Source organism: Gigantopelta aegis, chromosome 9 (assembly GCF_016097555.1).
Source record: "Gigantopelta aegis isolate Gae_Host chromosome 9, Gae_host_genome, whole genome shotgun sequence".
NCBI classification, from domain to species: Eukaryota; Metazoa; Mollusca; class Gastropoda; order Neomphalida; family Peltospiridae; genus Gigantopelta; species Gigantopelta aegis.
Window position 1 is genome coordinate 8,547,814 of NC_054707.1, and position 19,802 is coordinate 8,567,615.

Genomic DNA, 19,802 nt, shown 5'->3' on the forward strand with positions numbered 1-19,802 from the left:
TCAGCATTGGGGTATCTATAAACATAAACAATAAATCCAATAGTTGTACCAAAATATCTTTATTGCCTTAAATCTTTTCTATAATCCATTGTAATGTAAATACTGAATATAAAGCAAAACGAAGATCAAAATGAATCACACAGTGCCATGCAAAATAATATTTTTTATTCCAAATTGGTGAAATTATGAAAAAAACTATGCAATAGTAGTTTGTACATATTGACATTGATAATTCTATAATTATTTCCATAAAACAGGCTAATTGTACATTTTAAAAATTGATTTGCCACTTTTCAACAATGTAACTTCATTTTCAAGTTAATAACAACAAAGTTTTTAATATTGGATGTTCTCTTTTACAATAACCTACTGGAACTTGCAGGGTTCACTTCTTCCAAATAATTATTTTATACTAGACTAGGATATATTCCGTGGAAATATGTCATGAGCAGCAATGAAGTATATCACAGAGTTACTGTACCAGTACAGTACAGTATAATTTCTAGGCATTTATAATTTAAATAAAAAACAAATTGTGTTATAAATTAGAATATCACAAAATTGAGAAATAGCTAAGAAAATAACCTTTGTACAGGATGTTAATCAACCAACATCTTCAAAGTCCAACTCTTTTTTTTTCCAACTATTGTCTTGACTAGGATGTACACATATCTTATTATTCATGTGAGTCTCGTTTAACAGCATTGAAACAATACGGGCCGAATATATGAAATCTGTTTTGCTTAACGCAGGTGTTTAAGCATTGTAAATACATGTAATTACATGTGTGTAAATCATAAACAGACTGTAAATCCAGCCTCTTTATGTTTGAGAAAAAGCACACACACCTCACACCACCAAAATGAGCTTCAGTTTGTACAAATTTATATATATCGGTATAAATAATTGTATCATAAACATAACGGTAATATCTTCAGTTTGTTTTGCACAGATGTCATCCAATGGCCAAATATAGTAGCTTTCTTTTTAGTTGTTTTGATACAAATAAAAAATAGTCACAGTATGCCTAATTAAAGACTGGTTAATTGCCCAAAAAACATTATTGCTTAAAAATAAGGGCCGAATTTACGAAGCCTGTTTTTCTCAAACGCAGGTGTTTAACTTATGTAAATGTATGTAGTTACACATGTGTAAGACAAATAGGCTTTGTGAATTCAACCCTAATGATTCTTGCATGTGATTTTTATTTATGGATATACATGAAGTGAAACTGATTTGGTTGCTGGATGTGCCAGGTTCTTGTTTTATGATGAAGATTCCACTGACGTAACTGACTTTGCCAGTGGTAAAACAAGCTAACTGCAAATCAATAACAGAACTATCTATATAAACTGGGCTCATCTAGAAACTAGAAAAATTGTAATATGTGATTGTATCTCAATTTTTACCAAAAGGTGAATTACTATGTTTTGGAATTGGGATGATAAAAATGTCTACTTGTTACAGCATAAATTATATATATACATGTATATACCAGTGTACATATTTCTTTTCTTACAAACCAGTACAAAACCTCTCCAAAGACAGCTAGAAAATAAAATATGTAATTTGCACTAATATTTATACTATCAGTAACATCCATTTCTGTAATGTAAGTAGAATAAAATGCATATTGTGTTGTATATGTGTATATTTAAACATACCAGGTACACAGTATTAAACATGTAGCACCAAGTATAACAATGAGCTAAGTATGTACATGTAATAATAAATGTTATGTTATAACATGCACATTCATCTAGGACAGGAAAGGTTGAGGTGGGTGGGAGAAGGGATCACCTGCACTGGCAGGTGCAAACGAGCACCAGCAGCTCGACCGGGGTCTGTAGCAGGTGGAGAGATAATAATAAAAAGATTCTAAATATTTACAGTGAGACCTCTGTAGTCTGGACTCCAGTAGTCCAGAAACCCCACCTTACAGACACCCGACATACACAACAAACTCTCCACTATATAAATGTGTTCATTAATCCAGATATTCAGCTTCCGGAACTGGACGACCATTATCCAAAACAATTTGTAACAAATAAAAACAATTTGCTTCACTTGACCGGATGTAATTTCTTGCAACAGATTATTTACTGTAAAAAAAAAAAAAATTATAACTTTTTTCAACCAAGGCCAGTAAGCAACAGTAGCCACTACCATGGCCAGTAAACACCACTAGACAACATGTGCCAAAGGTTAGGTCTCACAACTATGAGTATGTTTAATTGTTGGTTTGTTCGATAGTTTCCTTCAACTTGGGAATGACATGGTTCACCGATATAGCATACCGTTTTGTTATGTTCATTGCCTTTATAAAATGTAATGAATAAAATTAAGGCCAATTGTCCTTGACAACATGTAACTGTATATTATTTTTACACTAATCCCAAGAAATGAAAATGTTGCAAAAGTACTGCCTTTAAATTGAAAGAAAAATGTTGGTACAGATAAATTAAAAAAATTCAAAATCCAGTTAAGAAATAGCTTTTAAAATTGAATTGGTTTAAAAAAATATATATACATGTAGAATTTTTTTTTTTATATAAATCTTTTATATACAAATCTGTATTTGTTGCTTATTTCTTTTATTGGTTTTCCATTCAAGGGAATCCTAAATTCAAGGGCCAAACATCAGTGAAAAGTGGGTAAATCACCACGAAAGTTAAACCTGATCAGTAACAATATATACATGATAAAGCTATATACAAAATTTCACCTCAATATTTTCAGTTATTGCAAAACGAAAGTGGAAAACTAATTTTCATATCTCTTAAGTTCAAGGGCCATAACTCTCTCAAAAATGGGTAAATTTGCCATGCAAGTTAAACTTGATCTGTAACAGTACATGATAAAGCTATATACAAACTTTCAGCTCAATATCTCAAAGCCTTCTGCACAAAACATCCGGAAAACATATGTGGGACAGACAGACAGGCGGACAGAAGGACGGAGATGAAACCTATAGTCCCCTCTGGCTGGACCGGTGGGGACTAATAAGTCTTCATGTATGATTCAGTACTACAGAAATTCGATAAACCAGACACTTTTAGGAAAAATCACACCATCCAGATTATCAAGGTCTCACTGTATTGGTACCTTACATATCAAAAAAAAAAATACTGTTATACAATATTAAGTGAATCGTTGGAGATACAACTATATAAACCTCATTAATGAAGTCAAATAATCCAATCAACTCCAAAGATAAAATTATTTGAATAATTATAAAAAAATAGCCTTAGCTGCCATTGTAATGATATTTTCAAATAATCTTTTTACAACAGTGGCATAGTGAGTGTATTTGATACTCGAAAGGAAATGATAATTTTGAGCCCTTTCCTTCATAAAGATAAATTCTACTTTGAACAACCTGTAAACACTTACAGGTTGCTAATCTGAATCCCCTCTGTTTACACACTGGTTACAACATCAGGCCCTTCCTGATTATGCCTCGGTTTCTACCATGTACTATTCTAACCACAGCTGGTAAAATATACTACTGGCTAAACAATGTGCTGGGGTGTCATTAGCCATTCTGTTTAGGGATGATACATAGCGCAGTGACAGAACATTCACCTCAGGTGTGGTGGGTCACTAGAGTAACCATCATCAAGGGAAAACACCAAAGTAGCAAGAGTTTAAAATATGCTGAGGTGTCATTAAACAAACATTTCTTTTCTTCTTTTTTTTGTCTACCACACATAACTACAGTAAAAAAGATTCATTCATCATAGACTTTCATGTTCTATTCTAAAGAGGTACAATATGCTGGGGTGTCACTAAACATTCCTTTCTTCTACCACACATTCATCACTCAATCTACAGTACAACTATCACCAGTCACAACTTGTTCTTTTTCTTTTTCGTTTCCCCCTTCTCTTTTTGTGATCTCTGCTGTTTGAGTACTTCCTCGTATCTTTTCAACTGAGAGACGAACCCTGGGTTTGGACACGTCTTCTCTCGCTTGGTCCTCAAGTATCTGAAGGCCTCTTCGAAACTCATCCCCTCGTGCTGCATCAGGTAGGCAATAACAAATGTGGCCGACCTCGACACACCCGCGTTACAGTGCACCAGCACACAGCCAGCCTTCCGCCCCTCGTCGATGAAATCCAGGGCCTCGGTGAAGTGCTGCCTGATCAGTTGTTGTGGAGTGTCGCGCAACTCGATAGTCAGGTATTTGTATTTGTATGGGTAGAGATTCTCCACCAGAGTCGCACAGTTGAGGATGTGAGTCACTTTGTATGTCTTCAAGATCTCGTCACTGTGAGCAACATCTTGAGAGCCTGTCGTGTAAACAATATAAAGTGTAATAATTAAATAAGTATATAAGTATTAAAAACTACAATGATGAATAACAATAACCAAAAAAATGGTAATGTACATGTAAGTACAGCTTCTGATTGAATGAATGAATGGATGTTTAATGACACCCCAGCACAATAAATACATCGGCTATTGGGTGTCAAACTATGGTAATGCAAAAATAATGTGATGATCAACATCAATATAAAAATTCAACAGTTAAATTAAAACACCATGTAAAGAACTGTGCAAAAGTACAAATATTACAAATACATCAAATTAAAATTTAGAGTAAAAGTCAGCATCATGTAAAAATTGTAATACAAATTCTGGATAGAATTGAAACGATTCCATCACATTCAGCTTCTAATTGTGATGATTTATATAATAGCCAGAGGTACTTAAAAATAAAAAAAACCCATAATAAAATGTGAAAAGTATACTGAAGTAAGTTTAGATAGTTTAAAAATTAAATAATTATATAAAATAGAATAGAGCCATTTTAGTGCATGCAATCTAATAAAGTAAAAAAAAAAAACTCCAAGGATTCCCCTACCGGGCCCAACAACTTTTTGTATCTCCTAAGTTCAAGGGCCATAACTATGTAAAAACTTATAAATTGCCATGAAAGTATTACGTCTAGCTTGATCTGTAACAGTATAAATGATAACAATACCAACAATTTCAGTTCAGTATCTTGAGGCATTGCCCCCCCCCCCCCACTCAAAAAAATTTCCAACATTCAAGGGCCATGAAAGTCAAACTTGATCTGTAACACAGGCCTCTGAGAATTGAAACTTTGCATAAATCATTTATGGGTTACGCAAAAACAAATTCAGGTAACCCATTTTGTTTTTACATAGCCTGTCGTGACCATGTAAATGATGTCATAAATTCAATGCGCGAATGATAAATGGGTTATGCAAAACTATACTTATGTGAACGATGTGCGAACAAAACTATCATGCCATTTTCAAAGGCCTATAACAATACATGGTTGGAGAATAAAAATAGATAACCTTCCGGTTGACAGTTTGATTCAGAATGATGCATTCAAAATGGATATTACACCTTCCAGTTGATAGTTTGATTCAGAATGATGTACATTACCGGCCTTGGTGGCATCGTGGTTAGGCCACCGGTCTACAGGCTGGTAGGTACTGGGTCGGATCCCAGTCGAGGCATGGGATTTTTAATCCAGATACCGACTCCAAACCCTGAGTGAGTGCTCCGCAAGGCTCAATGGGTAGGTGTAAACCACTTGCACCGACCACTGATCCATAACTGGTTCAACAAAGGCCATGGTTTGTGCTATCCTGCCTGTGGGAAGCTCAAATAAAAGATCCCTTACTGCCTGTCATAAAAGAGTAGCCTATGTGGCAACAGCGGGTTTCCTCTAAAAAACAATGTCAGAATTAACATATGTTTGACGCCCAATAGCGATGATAAAATCAAAAATCAATGTGCTCTAGTGGCGTCGTTAAATAAAACAAACTTTACTTTTTTAGAATGATGCACCCACCCATGATGAGTCCTGGCAAGACTTCGCCCACTTGGAGATCCTGCCATACATCTCCAACGTAGCCCTGCTCTCCGGTGATAACACTCTTCACCACCAGCCTCCCCCGCTTGTCCTTTCCCTCCACGATCTGTCGGCCGTCCACTGTCGTCACAGTGGTGTCCGTTTGACGCAGTGCCGACCTGTCGAATCCCGCCAGGAGCAGAGTTAGTTTGCTAGGTGGGGGTGAGTCACCCATGTTGCCAACTCATGTACTAAAACGAAATGAATATTTGTCTGAAAGCTTCTTGGAACATTTTAAACTACGGCTATTTGATGTCTAATATGTTATATTGATCAACATATGGTCTGGTCTATAGAAATGACAGAATGGTACCTTGTGACCATTCAAATGTTATGTATGCTCAGTGTGTGTGTGTGTGTGTGCACGCGAGTGTGTATGCATGTGTGCATGTGTGTGTGTGTCCAAACATCATGTGGTGTTACAATGGGTAGGCAAGCAATATACCATTTTTTAAACACTGTTTGTTTTTCACTCATGAATGTTCGTATGGTATAGCATTACATCAACTTATGTGGTGGGGCGGCATAGCTCCTACTGGAAAGATTTAGTTTTAATAATAACTTTTAAAATATGAACAGTACATTATATCACTAAACATGATTAAAAAAGATGGCTAATTAAAAAAACAAAAATAATTAGCCAACTACTGTCAAAGCATAAAATCTGAATGACAAAACCACTAGCCTATCTACAATCAAGACCGCATCTCTGCACAATGCAGTCGAATGGGCATTTCGCAAAATATGGATTGAATCCATGAATATCTATCCTTTAGTGCCTCATGTGTAGGACAGCTACTACTGAGGAAATCCTATAGTGGACAAAAAGAGGACTGCCACTCTCAGACTGGTTGACTAGGCCTAAATCAAAAGTGCAAAACTAGCCCCATTCTAGTACCATACATTTGACATACCAGTTGTGCCTGTGGGGCACTGAACTGGTTAGAATGCATTGGCCAGGATTTTTGATAGGGGGCAACCTACTAGGTATGATTTTATAAAATTTAATACAGTATTTTAAAAAAAAAAGGGTTTGATTGGTGAGACAATCTCTGACCCTACTCCATCAAGATAAATGCTTCGGCCCGTTATTTATTATTGTGATGTTTATTGCTGGGCCTAACAATACATGTTGTTATATGTCAAAATGTAAAAAAAAAACCCCACCCCAACCGGACCGTAGTTTACCTTTCTGACACTGTCATTCTGAACTATCACTAATACTATAATACCATCACTGTCACGGTCAGTGACCTAACCCCTACAGATGCAGTTTCAAAACATTTAACGGAACCTAGATAATGATTTTTATGATATATAATTATTTCTAAAGGTATGAGTTTAAAGGTTTTTTTTCTTCTGAATATGAAAGTCGTACGATTGATGTATTACCGGATATTACACTGGCGAATGATCGTCTGTGGGCGCAGCCATTTTTGTTTTGCTGTTCCTCTTTCCCCCTATCTCTCCAGTCTCCGCATTATTTTAGAAATATTAATTGTTGTAGGCATAAAAAGGAATGATTGTTTAACGACGCCTTAACATATTTATAAACACACAAAGATACCTACCTACCGTGCGAGCGAGCGAGCGAGAAAGAGAGAGAGAGAGAGAGAGAGAGAGAGAGAGAGAGAGAGAGAGAGAGAGAGAGAGAGAGAGAGAGAGAGAGAGAGAGAGAGAGAGAGAGACAGACATCGACAGAGAAAGGGGGGGGGGGGGGGCGAACATGCATTAATATGCTTATACATGTATGAATGTATGCACGTATACGTATGCATGTATGTTTAATACCGATATTGTCTGCAATAAACGGTTATATACATTTTTATCGTGTTTTTTCTTTAATGACATGGATCATAATAATACATTGAAAACTGCTATGGCACACTTCTAACGCCACCGTACTTGCTATAGCAGATACAAGCTTGCGGCAGCTTCGGTTATCATATTATCATATTGACACCATCCATCGTCACTCTAACTGACATCGCTTCAAATGTTACAACCACATTTAACGCTTGTTATATATATATATCTATATATATAAACCCACCCAGTTAGTGGATAATAAATAAATTATAACATTCGCGTAAGTGTCGAACGACATTTATGAAACTCGTTTAGAAATTTATTTTATACCCGCTCGGGTAATAAAACTTTCCCAAACTCGTGTAATAAATTCTGTATTGTACTCCCACTCATGCTTATTTATGGGCTATTCTAGAAAGTACATATTGATCAGATACTTCCTCCTACCACTACCACCACCACCACTACTACTACTATTACTACTACTATTACTACTACTACTACTACTACTACTACTACTACTACTACTACTACTACTACTACTACTACTACTACTACTACTACTACTACAGTGTCGCAAATACTATGCACCATATATATATACGTATGACACTTAATATATCCAATGTGCTGAGATGTCGTTAAACAAACATTCCTTCGTTATCGTCAGATCTGACACTCTGCTATCTTTATCCAACGACCACAAGTGATAGTGTGACTATACAAACAGGTCAGCACGAGACCTTCGATGTCGTGTCAGTAGTGTAGATTTAGGAACACATACGTTCTGTTAGCCGTGGTGTCTACCTATAACTCTGTCTTTACTCCACAACTCAACATGGCGAATACAGTTACTCTGAACAACGGACACAAGATGCCTGTTATAGGCCTGGGTACCTGGCAGGTATGTATCTATCTTTTTGTAATTACGTTCTATCACCATACAAATTAAACCCTGAGATGTGTATGCTATTTTCTGGAGTAAAACAAAAAAGTTAGATTCTCAGGGGGGGTGATAGCCCCCCCCCCCCACCTGCCCCCGGAGGGTACTGCCCTGTTTGTATAACAAAAAATCTGAACGACAAAACCACAATAAATGGTCAGGGCCGTATCTCTGAACAATGATGATTCTATGAATCTAGTACCTTGGCTACAGAAGGACAACAATTCCTGGAGGTTTTCTCACTCTTGCACCACCAAAAAGAAAACCGCCACCCCCAAACTAGCTTACTAAATCAAAACCAGCACCAGACAGAGCTCATTAGAATAACTACGTACAGCTCATTAAACAAAGTATATTATTTCTAATCTACAAACACTAAACATGAATGTCATGAACTTAGTTATTAAAAATAACTGGCACCCTAATAAGGTTTGTAACCATGGTGACAAAGTTGTTTTTTTTTGACGATTTTAGGGTGTCTCAACCGCCCGCTTGAGCATCTAAGTCACGGCCAGTATGCTGGCAATTTCGTCTACTGAGGCGCGGATCCAGGGGGTTCGTACACCATCTCCGAACCTTGAACTGCCCTGAAAATCTAGGACAAAGTTGCTTTTTGACGATTTTAGGGTGTCTTAACCGCCAGCTTGAGCATCTAATCCATGGCCAGTCTGCTGGCAATTTCGTCTGTAGGGGCGCGGATCCAGAACTGCCCTGAAAATCTAATGCTTGATGAATTACTGTATAATGATTTTTTGAGGATCTAGCTCGGTCGGTAGAGCGCTCGTCTGAGGTGCTTGGGCCATAGGATCGGAAACACCCACTGATGGTATATGAAATATTGTGGTATGTGCTGTCCTGTCTGTGGGAAAGCGCATATTAAAGACCACATGCTGCTAATGGAAAATATGGCTGATTCCTCTGAAGACCGCAGGTCAGATCCATGGCGATGTCGTTATACAAACAGACAGACAAATACCACCCCCACGCCCGCCAAAAACCCCAACGAAACACCCACCCCCCCGAAAACCCCCAAAAACAACAACAACAGAAAACCAAAAACAACAACAAACCAACTAAGAACCCCTCCCCCCCCCCAAACAACAAGAAAACAAAACAACAACAAACAAAAACAAAAACAAAACAAAACAAACAGCCACCAACAAAAACAAAAACAAAAACAAACAAACACAAAACGTCTATTGTATGTGTTTTCCTGTCTGTTTAAAGTGTGTCTAACATATGTTTACTGTTTCTAGGCAACGCCAGAACAAACACACAGGGCTGTAAAGATAGCGCTGGAAGTGGGCTACAGACACGTGGACACGGCGTTCGCCTACGGAAACGAGGAGGCAATAGGAGCCGCCCTTCAGGAGCACTTCAAGGAGGGCAAACTGAAGCGAGAAGACGTGTTTATCACGACCAAGGTTGGCTTGTTTAATATTCGTCTGTCTGAGGTGCGATGGGTCATAGGAACGATCGCCTTCAGGGATAGCCTTCAACGGTCTCGGGGTTTCCCTCGTCCCAGCCATTGCTCCACGACTGGAACATCGAAGGTTGTTTCTCGTCTATAGGAGGACTGCCACTTCATAGGAGATCATTTACAGGATAATAATACTAAAGGAAATTAAATACTATAGGTGAACGGCCTATTCAGTTGTAAATATATTACATCTTTAAGATAAGTGGATTTTTTAAAATTATATATACTAGTATATATGAAAGGGACATTCCTGAGTTTGCTGCAGTTTTTAAGATGTTATCGACTAATAAAATATTTCTACGATTAAACTTACATATTAAATAAATGTTCTTGTTTAGAATAACAGTGTCTGTATATTCAGCGTGTTTCTGATCGTTCTAATATTTGTACTAGGTTAAATTTCATTTTATTTCCTAAAATATGTTTTTTCGTACGTACGAAATTATTTGAAGACAGAATCCAGTTTCGACTACTTACAAATATTAAGACGACCAAAAACACGTTGAATATACAGACACTGTTATTCTAAACATGAAAATATATTTAATAAGTAAGTTGAATCGTAGAACTATTTTATTAGTCGAAAACATCTTACAATGCAACAAACTCAGGAATGTCCCTTTAATTCGATAAACTTCATTTTAAAACTATAAAATTATTTAAAAGTTATAATACAGATATAAAATGGCCACACCCCTTTCATCAACTAAAACATTTAGTACCCCAAAGTATAATGTACATTTTAATCGATCATTGATCGCTTTGTGCAATCTAATACCCAATCACTAGACTCGTTTACAATGTGTGTTGCCTTTCAGTTGTGGATGACTCATATGAAGAAAGATGACGTCCCAATTAACTTGTCGGAGAGTTTACGTCGGCTTAAACTCGACTACGTAGATCTGTATCTGGTACATGCGCCAATGGGATTCAAGGTGACTAAATCTCATTATCACTGATAGCTGCTCTTAATAAAGAATTCATTACGACGAGGCCAAGATGTAAGTTGAAAGGATGGTCAGTTGCCTGCCTGTCTAGATCTGCTTTTTACCTGCTTATCTGGCTAATCCAAATTAGTACCAGTCCTTATTAGCCCTCAGCTTTGACGTCCCTCCCCGAAATATTCGTAGACTCGCCATTGTTCACACAATGTTGTGAACAGCAAAAGTGTATACTCCAGAGCTGTCAACTTGTGGCAATTCTTAGGCGTGAGAAAGTTAGAAGTAGGCTCTTGGTCAGGTTCAGGGCGAAGTTTTTTGTTGTTGACAATGGAAATCTAAAAAAAAATCTAAAAAAAAATAAAAATCGAGCGAGTGCAACTTTTACTAATTAATACGGTTAATTTAAACCATACCAGTCGATTATCGGTAGCACCCGCGAGTGATTGTTGGTATTGAACCGATATGCTGTATTATTATTAATAGGTAACGAATTCAGAGACCCTGCATAATCAGTATATAATTCCATTCAGCTCTCAAATATAAACCACGACTATAAAATAATTTTTATTTTTTAGAAAAAAGAGTGATATTATAGTAACGTTGGGTGAGAGCGTGATGTTTGTTACAAATGCGTGAGACTCACGCCAAATGCGTGAGAGTTGACAGGTATGATACTCTGTTCTGTTCTGCGACAGTCATAAATGTGTTAAGACATCATCAACTAGTGTTACATTTTCAAAGTTTACATCGTGTGACAATTATTGGATATTGTGTTATCAATATTAATTATATGTATGGACTAGACAAGGATTAGAGCTATTGTAATTGTTATTTATTTATTTTGACTTCTATATTTGCTAATATTTATTTTTAGAATCGTGGAGACTGGACGATTTTTCCTGCTGACGAGCATGGCAAAAGTGAACTCGAAAGTGTTAATTTGATTGAAACATGGCGGGTTTGTACTCTGTTTATATATAATGGATATATAGCAAGGTTATATTAAACATGAAGATGAATACTACATGTTGGTTATTTTATAATTAAAATATGTGCTATGCAATAGACCATTTGATGCATTGGCATAGCCAGCATTTTATATTGGGGGGGGGGGGGAGACAATATTGGGGGTCGGGGTGGGTTGGTGTGGGTGATAGGCAACCCACACTATACAATGGCGTAGCCAGCATGAGGCAGACCAGGCGCTTGCGTCGTCTGGAATTTCCCCAGATTTATTTTATTTTTCCCATGGTACTGATATTTATTTTTATGGATCTGGGTTTGCCCCGGCGGTTTTTTCCTCTCTGGCTACGCCCCAGCTATATATGTATGTTTTTATTTAAACAAAAAAGTTATACTTTTTTTTCATTTAATGGTAAATAAACTATAGTACGTTTTGAATATATTTTACCCAAAAATTGAATCAGCGACTTTAACTATTAGCACCAATGCGTTTCTAATTATTGCAGTACTAGTATTTGTTATTGCAGGCCATGGAAGATCTATTGGATTCTGGAAAGGTCCGAGCTATCGGTGTGTCTAATTTTAATTCTGAACAAATTGATCTCATAGTCCAGGCAGCACGCCACCAACCAGTGACTAACCAGGTGTGTTAATTATTGTTTATTCCAGGTGACAGATTCTATCCATAGGGTACAGCTTCTATCCATATAGGTTTTGTAAAACATTATAGGCTTTGAAACATGTCAGCTACTGAAGGGTTCAGTTATATTAAAGGGATAGTAAACTCAAACATGAACTTACCTTTTAAATGGTAGGCGGTTCATAATCTTGGAACTCCTATGTAAATACATCAGTTTTAATTTGACGATTTTATTCAAAAGTACATGTGTAGATAAATATCTTAATAATAAATAAATAAATATTTACATGTAGGTTAAGTATAACGTCTATTGTTTCCTGTGATGGATTTACATGTAGGTTGAGTTCAACGTCTATTTTCTCAGTAATGGATTTACATATAGGTTGAGTGTAATGTCTATTTTCTCAGAAATGGATTTACATGTAGGTTGAGTGTAACGCCTATTTTCTCAGTAATGGATTTACATGTAGGTTGAGTGTAACGCCTATTTTCTCAGTAATGGATTTACTTGTAGGTTGAGTGTAACGCCTATTTTCTCAGTAATGGATTTACATGTAGGTTGAGTGTAACGCCTATTTTCTCAGTAATGGATGTACTTGTAGGTTGAGTGTAACGTCTATTTTCTCAGTAATGGATTTACATGTAGGTTGAGTGTAACGCCTATTTTCTCAGTACTGGATTTACTTATAGGTTGAGTGTAACGTCTGTTTTCTGTTATGGATTTACATGTAGGTTGAGTGTAACGTCTATTTTCTCAGTAATGGATTTACATGTAGGTTGAGTGTAACGCCTATTTTCTCAGTAATGGATTTACGTGTAGGTTGAGTGTAACGTCTATTTTCTCAGTAATGGATTTACATGTAGGTTGAGTGTAACGCCTATTTTCTCAGTAATGGATTTACATGTAGGTTGAGTGTAACGCATATTTTCTCAGTACTGGATTTACTTGTAGGTTGAGTGTAACGTCTGTTTTCTGTTATGGATTTTTTTTCAGTAATGGATTTACATGTAGGGTGAGTGTAACGCCTATTTTCTCAGTAATGGATTTACATGTAGGTTGAGTGTAACGCCTATTTTCTTAGTAATGGATTTACATGTAGGGTGAGTGTAACGCCTATTTTCTCAGTAATGGATTTACATGTAGGTTGAGTGTAACGCCTATTTTCTTAGTAATGGATTTACATGTAGGTTGAGTGTAACGCCTATTTCCCCCAAGAGAAGCTGGAAGAGTTTTGTGAGAAGCGCAACATCCGGTTGACAGCGTACAGCCCCCTTGGATCACCAGGAAGACCTGGACACTTGTAAGTCTTGTTCAGTGTCCAAACAAACTTTAAAAAAAAATCAACACATTACAACTGTCGTAAAAGTCTTGTTCAGTGGAAAAAACAAAAACCTGAGAAAGTCAACAAATTACAATTTTCGTAAAAGTTTTGTTCATTATCCAAACAAACTAAAAAAAGTCAACACATTACAATTGTCGTAAGTCTTGTTCAGTGCCTAAACAAACTGAAAAGATCAACACATTACAACTGTCGTAAAAGTCTTTGTTCAGTGTAAAGAAAACCCTGAAAAAGTCAACACATTACAATTATCATAAAAGTCTTGTTCAGTGTCCAAACAAACTGAAATAGTCAGCACATTACAACTGCCGTAAGTCTTGTTCAGTGTCTAAAAAAAAAACCCTGAAAAAGTTAACACATTACAACAGTCGTAAGTCTTGTTCCTTGTTCCAAAAATAGAAAAAGTCAATACATTAAAACTGTTGTAAGTCTTGTTCATTCAATGTCTAAAACACCCCACAAAAAGTCGATACATTGCAACTGTCATAAGTCTTGATCAGTGTCTAAAAACTTGTTCCAAAAAACAGAAAAAGTCAATACATTAAAACTGTTGTAAGTCTTGTTCAATGTCTAAAACACCCCACAAAAAGTCGATACAATGCAACTGTCGTAAGTCTTGTTCAGTGTCTAAACAAACGGAACAAGTCAATACATTACAACAGTCTTAAATTACGTTCGTAGTCTGAAAGTACTGGGATATTGTAATACACACGACAGTTGTAACTTCTTATTCAGTGTCTGAAAATATTGTTAGTTTTAATAAACAAAATTTATAAATTCTTGTTCAGTGGGTGAACATATGGCGCACTCAAGAACAAAATATCAGTAGGGTACACACAACAGTTGTAAGTCGTATGTATGACAATAGTGGTGTTCTTCGGGGGGAAAAGCAAACATTGCCCCATTAATTAAGAAATCAACATTGATGTTGTTTGAAGCAAATGTCTTAAGAGATCACGTGTTCATAACAACAGTAATTCACGAAAACATGCTGTTTCTAATCTCTTTTTAAAATAATATACACCAAAACTCATTCATTCATTCATTGAATTGTATTACAGTTTCAAGGTTTGTTAAAATTGTAATTGGTTTTAAATATGGATATTATTATAATTAATATGTAAATTTTGTTGTGTGTTTTACGTAGGATTAGTTAAAACTGTACTTGGTTTTTCTGTTCAACAGTGCAAATATAGATACTTAAGTTACTATTGACTCATATTTACTAATTAGCTATAATATTACCGAAACTAGTTTTACGTTTTAAATATGGATATATAATAATGAATATGCAAATTTTGTTGTGTGTTTTACGTAGGATTAATGAAGGGTCGCGAGTTCTTCTTGAGGAAACCACACTACAGGATATTGGAAGGAAATATGGGAAGACGCCTGCACAGGTATATCAAATATTTCTTGCGTAAAATGTATTTAAGTATCTGTTTTATCAATGCTTTAGCAAACCTCAGGGTTCCTTAGTCGTTTCAAATTTTGACATCTAAATATTACGTGTATATCATAAATGATGATGAATTTTAATAAAATGTGACACACTCTTGTATTTGATAAATAAACAAACATTTAATTGCAATTTATCTCAGAAAGTGTTACCAATAGGATTATCTTTTGAAAAGCAACTCCGTCTATTTTTATCTAAAAGTTTACATTGTGAAATACATGCATGGAATAAAACAGGCCTACGTTCAGCCAGCTGTTTTTCGCTAAACATTTGCAGTCTATTTTGACTGGTCCCTGAAGTTGTCATTCGTTTAGCATAAAATCAGTCTAGCAAGCGTTAGTGACAAACGGCTAGACGAATTTACCCCAGAACACAGAACGAAAATGTCTTTTTTACGTTTCTAAGAAAGTTGATATAGGAATGTTTATCTAATTCAGGTTCTGCTTCGTAATTTGATACAAAGGGGAATTTTTGTGATTCCGAAAAGCACAAGTCCACAAAGAATAAAGGAAAATTTTGAGGTATGTGTATGTGAAGTAGTGATGCATAGTGTAGGTCTATACTTATTTATAGACCGTTCTATCCTCCTACAAATTTTTTTTCTATCCTCCTACAATATTTTTTTTTTTTTTTTTTTAATTTTTTAATTTTTTAAATATTTTTATGTGTAAATAATTTCAGTTTGGTTTCAAGTAAGATGAAACTAATTGTGTTTTAGAAATAACAAAACAATATTATTTTTGTGTGCAATCTAGAAAACAATCGGCTCAAAAAAAGAAGAAGCTTGTAGTAAATTCTGTAGTATGAAAAAGGCGTTCCCCGTGGGACGGACAATAGGAGTAATGTACAGCATTGCCATGTACCAAACATTTTGTAAAAAATAGTTTTCGTTTGTTTTGAATTGAGTGATATAAATAATGCTCGTGACAACTGAAAATTATTTCACTCGGGACATAACCTATAAATATGTTAGGCAGGTATAAGTTGTTTGTTTATCTTAGGTATTTGACTTTACTCTGACTGAAGACGACATGAACAAGATAAGACAACTCCAGACCAATGAGAGAATGTTGAAATTTCATTTGTAAGTATCGAGTAATTACACAAACAATCCCAAACTCGGGATGGAAGTAATGGGCACAAAAGACAAATTTGCCGGGAATTTCAGGCCTCAAATTTGCATTTTGTATCAGGCAACCATGATAAAGTTAAAAGAACATATATTCATATAAATGCATATACACATTTATTTAAGCTAAATTATGACAAGAAGGTAACAATTCGATATAAGGAACACAAAGGAATACTTGGGTGCAAAGTAAGGGCAAAAGAACCACAGTATTAACATTTTGTATTTTCTGTAATAAAACAATATTATTATTCTATTGTCTTTCTTTTAATTTTGCTAGTGTTAGCAGGGCCGTACCCTGACCAAAATCCATGGGGGGGGGGGGGGGGGCACTAAATTTTATAAATCATTTTTAACATACTATAAAGATTAAACATTTCTATGCTATTACTGGAGATATATAAAAAAAAAAAAAGGACAAGATTCTCAGGGGGGGGCAGCTGCCCCCCCCCCTGCCCCCCCGGAGGGTACGGCCCTGGTTAGTCATATGAAATTCTCTTTGCAGCTGTTAATGGGAAAGTGTATTAAATTGTAATTGCATGTGTCAGAAATATTAAATATTTGACACCCATTAGCAGGTGATCAACTCATCAGTGTGCTCAGTGTGCATGGCGTTTGAAAGCTCTTAACAGAACGTCCACCAGGGGCATCCAAACAATGGAAACCCAATTAACCGTAGTTAAAGGGACATTCCTGAGTTTGCTGCAATTTTAAAGATGTTATCGACTAATAAAATGTTTCTACGATTAAACTTGCATATTAAATATATTTTCTTGGTTTGAATTTTAGTGGCTGTATATTAAACGTGTTTGTGATCGTTTTAATATTTGTACTAGGTTAATTTTCATTTTATTTCCTAAATAATATTTTTTTTGTACGTACGAAATTATTTCAAGACAAAATCCAGTTTGGGCTTCTTACAAATATCAAGACGACCAAAAACGCACTGAATATGCAAACACTGATATTCTAAATAAGAAAATATATTTAATATGTAAGTTTAATCGTAGAAATATTTTATTAGTCGGAAACATCTTAAAATGCAGCAAACTCAGGAATGTCCCTTTAAGAATGTATGCTGCCAAACACTTCATTTTAGTCGTAAAAAAGGCTCCATATATTCATCGTGTGATATTAATATTGGTGAACGTTTCTTTTCATATTTCAATAACTTAACAAGTCACGATTTGGATTGTAGGTTGTTATTTGTAACTCCAACACGTAACAATAAGTTATGATTATTAAACAAAACGCTTGGTTATAGTAATGCCATTCAAATCTTCCAGTAGAGTTTGTGTTTTTCCAGAGAACTTCAAGGCGTGTGAACATAACCTGTTCTCCCCGAGTCTCACGTCCATGGGTAAAGGACCCTTAATTATAAGACAAATACTAAACACGTATCCACGTAATGGTATTTAGTCATGGTATACCCGTTGAGACAAAAATTAAAATACATTGTGTTTTTCATTGCTCGTAAAATATTATTATTGCATGTCACTAATTGGTCTGATTGGCAGGTCGCCCACTAAGTAGAGACCACGTTAATGTTAGATTACCAATAACTAATTCTTACTGTACATGTGAAAATAAATATATGAAATGTCTTGTTACAAAGTTGAAGTTGTAGCACTGTGACAATATCTTTGTTATTTGTTTTTCAGTGCCGCGGATCATCCTGAATATCCATTTAATATCCCGTACTGATCCCGACTTTGATCCGTCATGTTATGGCACGTCTGATTTGGGTCAAGAAACAATATGATGTCTGTCTATAATGTTGTCTACGTCTTTGATGACATTATAATAGGACACAGTTATCAGTGATAATATTGTTAAATTTAGTTGATTACATATATTATTGTTATGTAAATAGTTACATATAAATATATATGAATATTGTCATTTGTCATGTATTACGTCATCAATAAATGATCTATTTCAATTCAACTTGCTGTTCATGTATTTTATTGTTTGGGTGAATTCACTAATACATACACTACAGGAGAAATATTTAAGGGGGTGCTGTCGGGTTTCCTCCTCTAATGAATGTATTAGTGATTGATATGTCAAATATTTGTTATCGACCAACTTGAAAGTTATCATTGTAAAGGTGTTTAACGTTAAACATTATTGTTGTATCAGCGTTGGGATCTTTGTCTACATAGCAGTAGCCAAAAATCCCGCGTTTTCGTTAATGAGTTGTCTCTGACGTCATAGTGCGATCACAACTGTCAAAATCACGGGCGTTCGGATCCTGGTTCGAGTTTCTAGGTGTTTGATTAGTACCAGTCGATGGAACACTCACGTGCGCTACGCTATATCAGGGGCGTAGGCTGGGTGGGGGGGGGGGTCGGACGACCCCCCCCCCCCCCCCCCCCCGCTGAAGCAAATGGTCCGCTTTCAGTACTAAAACATACAGGTTTATAAATATTTCGGGTGGTGCAAAAACAAAATAGAAAAAGGTCCACTTGGTTCATATTCAATCCCCCCCCCCCCCCCAGGTCCAGATCACGCTACGCCCCTGTATATTGTCGGTGTTCATATATATATATATATATATATATATATATATAGACAGGGTAGGAAATAAAGATATCTCTCTCTCTCTCTCTCTCTCTCTCTCTCTCTCTCTCTCTCTCTCTCTCTCTCTCTCTCTCTCTCTCTCTCTCTCTCTCTCTCTGTGTAGGAAGCAACAAGTACTCCCTGACAAAACAAATCACCAAACCTTTCACCCAACCTGACAGTACTCGTCAAATTATTAGGAAGCAAAGCATTAAAACATCTCAAGCAATAAAAAAACCTCCAAAAAATACTTTGTCCTGAAAATATTCAATTCCAAGACCCCTTATCCCCAAACAAAACCGCCTCATACGTCTGTTTTGATTACACAAAAGTAACAAATTTCGACTCATTTAACCTATGCTTTGTTCATTTAATTTTGTTTCCATATTATGAAGATGAAGTTCATACACGCTGCTCTGACCTCACACAACGTAGTTCGGTACACCTGCGAAAAGCTTCTTTCAACAGAACACAGCACAGCATAATTAGCACAATACATAACAAATGAACACCAATGCCTGCATATCAACAAAAGAGCACAACATAATATACAAATCAGATTTTATTTATGCAATTTAGAATAAAACAAATTACTTAATAGCTGTATAGGAGTCAAATTATACAATATATTTTAATCAATGTG

General features: G+C 35.9%; 2 protein-coding genes across 2 annotated transcripts; one reads left to right on the plus strand and one right to left on the minus strand.

The window, feature by feature from the left end:
- Positions 1-43: 43 nt before the first annotated feature.
- On the minus strand, positions 44-7,332 carry LOC121381871 (dual specificity protein phosphatase 19-like). The gene is made up of 3 exons (XM_041511257.1): positions 7,286-7,332; positions 5,834-6,084; positions 44-4,292 (listed from the first exon to the last, which is right to left on the minus strand). The coding sequence occupies exons 2-3, from the start codon at positions 6,066-6,068 to the stop codon at positions 3,850-3,852; spliced, it is 678 nt and encodes a 225-aa protein (XP_041367191.1). The 5' UTR covers positions 6,069-6,084; positions 7,286-7,332; the 3' UTR covers positions 44-3,849.
- A 1,208-nt stretch (positions 7,333-8,540) lies between these two features.
- On the plus strand, positions 8,541-18,406 carry LOC121380813 (1,5-anhydro-D-fructose reductase-like). Its single transcript, XM_041509794.1, has 10 exons — positions 8,541-8,606; positions 9,902-10,069; positions 10,944-11,060; positions 11,941-12,024; positions 12,557-12,673; positions 13,858-13,970; positions 15,328-15,409; positions 15,906-15,989; positions 16,470-16,552; positions 18,259-18,406. Exons 1-10 carry the CDS (start codon positions 8,541-8,543, stop codon positions 18,299-18,301), a joined length of 957 nt encoding a protein of 318 aa, XP_041365728.1. The 3' UTR covers positions 18,302-18,406.
- The last annotated feature ends 1,396 nt before the right edge of the window (positions 18,407-19,802 follow it).

What these genes read in the sequence shown, in the direction of transcription:
- LOC121381871 (XM_041511257.1), bottom strand. Translation starts at nt 6,068, where the DNA reads ATGGGTGACTCACCCCCACCTAGCAAACTAACTCTGCTCCTGGCGGGA. An exon ending in CTTGCCAGGACTCATCATGG is followed by an intron (nt 4,293 to 5,833) that starts GTGGGTGCATCA and finishes TTTACACGACAG; the next exon opens with GCTCTCAAGATGTTGCTCAC.
- LOC121380813 (XM_041509794.1), top strand. Translation starts at nt 8,541, where the DNA reads ATGGCGAATACAGTTACTCTGAACAACGGACACAAGATGCCTGTTATA. An exon ending in TAGGCCTGGGTACCTGGCAG is followed by an intron (nt 8,607 to 9,901) that starts GTATGTATCTAT and finishes TACTGTTTCTAG; the next exon opens with GCAACGCCAGAACAAACACA. An exon ending in ACGTGTTTATCACGACCAAG is followed by an intron (nt 10,070 to 10,943) that starts GTTGGCTTGTTT and finishes GTTGCCTTTCAG; the next exon opens with TTGTGGATGACTCATATGAA.